General features: G+C 49.9%; 1 protein-coding gene across 1 annotated transcript; it reads left to right on the top strand.

Annotated features, from left to right (window-relative positions):
• Window positions 1–328: 328 nt before the first annotated feature.
• Window positions 329–5,007, top strand: LOC122213131 (protein NYNRIN-like). Its single transcript, XM_042927319.1, has 2 exons — window positions 329–536; window positions 4,211–5,007. The coding sequence occupies exons 1-2, from the start codon at window positions 329–331 to the stop codon at window positions 5,005–5,007; spliced, it is 1,005 nt and encodes a 334-aa protein (XP_042783253.1).
• Window positions 5,008–5,833: the final 826 nt, after the last annotated feature.

Genomic DNA, 5,833 nt, shown 5'->3' with positions numbered 1-5,833 from the left:
CCCCTAGGGGAACCGGGAGGACGGGAAGTGGCAGCTGCACCGGAACCAGGGGGACGGGAGGCAGCAGCCGCTCCGAGCCCCATTGAAAATGAAACCAACTGCGGAGGGCCAGCCGGCCGAACCCGCAGGCAGACCCAGCGAGAGCCAAACCCCCGCCTCCCCAACTCCACTGTGGCCCTACCCCTGCGGGAAATAGGACCCCCTGATGAAACAGGCAACCCCTGACTCCAGTATTGGCCCTTTTCCACCATTGACCTTTACAACTGGAAAACGCAGAACGCTTGATTCTCTGATAACCCTAAAGATCTAATAGCTTTTAGACAGTGTCATGTTCACCCACCAGCCCACCTGGGACGACTGTCAGCAGCTCCTCTGCATCCTGTTCACCACAGAGGAGCGAGACAGGATCCAATTAGAAGCAAGAAAGCTGGTTCCCGGAGACGACGGTCGGCCGACATCTAACCCTGACCTCATTAATGCGGCTTTCCCCTTAACCAGACCTCCACAGGACGAATGGGACTACAACACGGCAGAAGGTAGGGGAAGGCTACTCATTTATTGCCAGACTCTGATGGCGGGTCTTCGGGCTGCAGCTCGCAAGCCCACCAATTTGGCTAAGGTATATTCGGTCTTACAGGGAAAGGCAGAGAGTCCAGCTGCTTACTTAGAGAGATTAATGGAAGCCTTTAGGCAGTTTACTCCCATGGATCCAGAAGTCCCTGAAAACCAGGCTGCAGTCGTTATGTCCTTTGTAAATCAAGCAGCTGCTGACATTAAAAAAAAAAACTCCAAAGGCTAGAGCATTTAGAAGGTAAACAGATCCAGGATCTGCTCCGTATAGCACAAGGGGTCTACAACAACAGGGAAGCCCCAGAAGAGAGACAGATCAAAGCCACAGAGAAAATGACTAAAGTCCTGGCCGCTATAGTCCAGAAAGAACAGCCACCCCCAGAAGGCATTCAAACAATACGCCCTCCCAGGCGGCACTTAGATAAAGATCAATGCGCCTATTGTAAAGAAAAAGGCCATTGGATACGAGAATGCCCCAAGAAGAAACAACCCTGCCCAGCCCAGAGCAATGGCAGCCTAAAATAGCCCCCATACTGCTTACCCAAGATACAGAATAGGGAGGACGGGGTTCAGATCCCCTCCCCGAACCTAGGATAACATTGCAAGTGGAGGGGACCCCGGTCCAGTTCCTAGTTGATACCAGGGCACAGCACTCAGTTCTGGTCAAGCCCCATGGAAAAGTATCTGAAAAATCATCCTGGGTACAAGGGGCCACCGGAATAAAGAAGTACCCCTGGACAACTCAGAGGACTGTGGACTTAGGAACTGGGAAGGTAACCCACTCCTTCCTGGTCATTCCCGACAGCCCCTGCCCCCTGTTGGGGAGGGATTTGCTTACCAAAATGGGGGCCCAAATTCATTTCCAACCAGGGGGGCCCACAGTGGCTGACTTCCACAACCAACCCATATCTGTACTCACTGTGAAACTAGAAGATGAATATAGGCTCCATCAGGAACCCACTCCTCTGGATCAGGGCATCGAGCCCTGGCTTCAACGCTTCCCAGACCCGTGGGCAGAAACGGGTGGTATGGGGTTAGCAAAACATCGCCCAGTCCTATTTATAGAGGTTAAGCCCGGGACGGACCCCGTCCGCATGCGCCAATACCCTATGCCCACGGAAGCAAAAAACGACATCACACCCCACATCCGCCGCCTCCTTGACTTTGCGGTCCTACTCACCTGCCACTCAGCATGGAATACCCCCCTGCTGCCCGTGCGCAAACCCAGCAGCGGGGAATACAGACCACTGCAGGACCTGAGAGAAGTCAATAAGCGGGTGATGGACATACATCCAACCATTCCTAACCCCTATACTCTCCTGAGTGCCCTCAGCCCAGAAAAACAATGGTATACTGTTCTGGATCTAAAAGATGCTTTTTTCAGCCTACCACTAGCACCTAAAAGTCAAGAGCTATTTGTATTCTAGTGGACAGATCCAGATGGGGCATAAATGGCCAGCTCACTTGGACCAGACTGCCACAAGGATTCAAGAACTCTCCGACCCTGTTCGACGAGGCTCTACACGAAGATTTAAGGGAGTACAGACAACAACACCCTAATATAACTCTCCTACGGTATGTTGATGATCTCTTAATAGCTGCCGAGACACCCAAAACCTGCATCCAGGGAACCAAAGGTCTCCTGCGAACTCTGGGAACCTTAGGCTACCACGCCTCAGCAAAGAAGGCTCAAATCTGCAGGTCAGAGGTAACTTACCTGGGTTACTTACTGAGAGGGGGGCAACGCTGGCTAACGGATGCCCGGAAGTAGACTGTCCTTCGTATTCCCAGACCGCAGACACCACAACAGGTGAGGGAATTCCTAGGGTCGGCTGGGTTCTACAGACTATGGATACCAGGGTTTGCTGAATTAGCAAAACCTTTATACCAGGCAACAAAAGATCAACAGCCCTTTAGTTGGATGGAAGAAGCCGAACAGGCCTTCCAACAAATCAAAATTGCTCTGCTATCAGCACCTGCCCTGGGACTCCCCGATGTCTCCAAACCCTTCCAACTATATGTAGATGAAAACCGAGGCATAGCTAAGGCAGTGCTAACTCAGCATTTAGGCCCATGGCACAGGCCAGTAGCCTATCTGTCTAAAAAGCTAGATCCAGTGGCCGCCGGATGGCCACCCTGTCTCCAGATGATTGCAGCCACTGCCCTAATGGTAAAGGACGCTGATAAACTCACCATGGGCCAAGAGCTACAAGTCACCACCCTACATGCCATCCAGGGCATCCTCAAGCAGCCGCCTGACTGATGGCTGAGCAATGCCCGACTCACTCATTACCAGGGACTGCTGTTGAACCCCCTCAGGGTCATCTTCATCCCCCCCGCCAACGGCCCTGAATCCAGCATCACTGCTGCCAGACCCAGACATGGGAACCCCACTTCATGACTGCGCCGACATACTGGCTCAAGTTTATGGGGTCCGGGAAGACTTGCAGGATCAGCCATTATCAGACACAGATGCCATCTGGTTTACCGACGGAAGCAGCTTTGTTCACCAAGGAAAAAGGTATGCGGGGGCGGCCGTGACTTCAGAGACCGAGGTGGTGTGGGCAGAAGCTCTACCCCCCAGAACCTCGGCCCAGAAGGCTGAGCTAATAGCCTTAACCCAGGCCCTAAAGTTAGGAAGAGACCGCAAGCTAACCGTGTACACTGATAGCCGATATGCCTTCACCACTGCTCATGTACATGGGGCGATATACAGAGAACGGGGGCTCCTCACAGCTGAAGGGAAAGACATCAGAAATAAAGAAGAGATTCTAGCCCTGCTAGCAGCCTTATGGGAACCCAAAAAGCTAGCAATTGTGCATTGCCCAGGACACCAGAAGACAACCGACCCAATTTCCCAGGGCAACAATTTGGCCGATCAGACTGCAGAAAACATAGCTCAGCCCCCAGAGCAATTGCTGACCCTACAACTTCCAGGCCCCAGACCCCAGGAACTGCCCCCCAGCCCTGAGTATTCAGAAAGCGACATTCAATGGATGAGTAAACTTCCTATGACCCGAATCAAAGATGGCTGGTGGAGAGACTCTAAAAGCAGCATTATACTCCCAGATAAACTAGGATGGCAAGTTCTAGAGTGGATCCATCACAGCACCCACTTAGGTTCCCGGCAAATGTTGGACTTACTGAGACAGACTGGACTAAAAATCAGAAATGTCTCTGATAAAGTCGATCAAGTAGTTACTAAATGTACAGTGTGCCAACTCAACAATGCGAGTAGCAATCCTCAGACAACAGGGGTAAGACAAAGAGGGAGCAGACCGGGGACCTACTGGGAAGTAGATTTCACTGAGGTAAAACCAGGAAAATATGGATATAAGTATTTGCTAGTTTTTTTTTTTTTAATTTTTTTTTCAACGTTTTTTATTTATTTTTGGGATAGAGAGAGACAGAGCATGAACGGGGGAGGGTCAGAGAGAGAGGGAGACACAGAATCGGAAACAGGCTCCATGCTCCGAGCCATAAGCCCAGAGCCTGACGCGGGGCTCGAACTCACGGACCGCGAGATCGTCGCGGGGCTCGAACTCACGGACCGCGAGATCGTGACCTGGCTGAAGTCGGACGCTTAACCGACTGCGCCACCCAGGCGCCCCTTTGCTAGTTTTTGTAGATACCTTTTCAGGATGGACTGAAGCCTTTCCAACCAAGAATGAAACGGCGCAGATTGTAGCCAAAAAGATCCTAGAAGAAATCCTGCCCAGGTATGGTTTTCCAGTAATGATAGGGTCAGACAATGGACCTGCATTCGTCTCTAAGGTAAGTCAGGGACTGGCTTCCATACTTGGGGCTGATTGGAAATTACATTGTGCATACCGACCCCAAAGCTCAAGACAGGTAGAGAGAATGAACAGAACCTTAAAGGAGACCCTAACCAAATTGACAACAGAGACTGGCACTAATTGGGTGGTCCTTCTCCCCTACGCTCTGTTCAGGGTGCGTAATTCCCCATACAAACTGGGACTCACACCCTATGAAATAATACATGGTAGACCACCCCCCATCATCCCTAACCTAAAAGATAACCTTATCAAAGCTGAGAACGATAATAGTCTTGAATTCTTGTTCTCCCTACAAGCCTTGCAGAGGGTCCATGAAGATGTATGGCCCAAATTAAAGGAACTCTATGAGACTGGACCCCCGCCTATTCCACATCAATTCCCGCCAGGGGATTGGGTCCTCATCAAACGTCATCGGCAGGGAACTCTGGAGCCCAGGTGGAAAGGACCCTTCCAGGTCATCCTGAAAATGCCTACTGCCATCAAAGTAGACGGAATCACCACCTGGATCCATTTTGCCCACGCCAAACCAGTGGACCCGTTCTCAGACCTCATCGGACCTTCAAAAATAACCTGGACTGTTGATCGGACTAAGGACAATCCTTTAAAATTGACCCTACCCCGCCAACGGACTGAGCTGTAACTATGGTACTTGCCCTTCTCTTGATTGTTCTGCAAATTCTGTCTGTAAATTCAAACTCCCATGACCCCTATAATTTGACATGGGAAATTACTAATTTAGAGACTCATGAAGTCTACAACAAAACCCTAGGAACTGCCCCATTAAATACCTGGTGGCCAGATTTATATTTTAATTTAGAAAAAATTAGTCCATTAAAAGAAATGGAAGGAGGTAAATGGAGGCAACTGCAAAGGAGGGTATCAATAAGTAGAAATGGATTTTATGCATGTCTGGGATTTAGGACGGGGGCAATGAAGCACACATGTGGAGGGTTTGAAAACCTCTATTGATCAGCCTGGAGTTGTGTCACCTCCAATGATGGGGAATGGAAGTGGGAAGTAAAACCCCAATTTATTGAAATGTCCTATGTCCAACCATGTACCTGCACCAGGTATGATGAAAACTGTAACCTTATTCATGTGAGATTTACAGAGGAGGGGAAAAAGGACAGGCAGTGGGTCTTAGGACTCACTTGGAGACTCTACTTATATCAATATCCCCTCTTTGGGACTGCCATTCAAATAAAATTAAAAGTCTCCCCTTGTGTACAACCGGTAGGGCCAAATCAGGTATTAGAAAAAAAAAAGAAAAAAAAGAGATGAGTCTATCCCAGAAGGTATAGACTCCCTATGGAAATTGCTAACAGCAGTGTATGAGGCCTTAAACCGATCAGACCCTGAGGCAACAAGGGCCTGCTGGCTATGTTATGATATAAAACCCCCCTTCTACGAAGCCATAGGTCTACCTGCCCCTTTTTCACAGTCAGACGAAGATTCGCCAGCAGCTT

Source organism: Panthera leo, chromosome A2 (assembly GCF_018350215.1).
Source record: "Panthera leo isolate Ple1 chromosome A2, P.leo_Ple1_pat1.1, whole genome shotgun sequence".
In the NCBI taxonomy this organism is placed as follows: Eukaryota; Metazoa; Chordata; class Mammalia; order Carnivora; family Felidae; genus Panthera; species Panthera leo.
This window is presented reverse-complemented; position numbering and strand designations above follow the sequence as displayed.

Excerpts from the sequence above, each read along its gene's own strand:
- LOC122213131 (XM_042927319.1), top strand. The coding sequence starts at position 329 with ATGTTCACCCACCAGCCCACCTGGGACGACTGTCAGCAGCTCCTCTGC. Across the intron at positions 537-4,210 it reads GGACTACAACACGGCAGAAG|GATGGACTGAAGCCTTTCCA; the intron begins GTAGGGGAAGGC and ends ATACCTTTTCAG.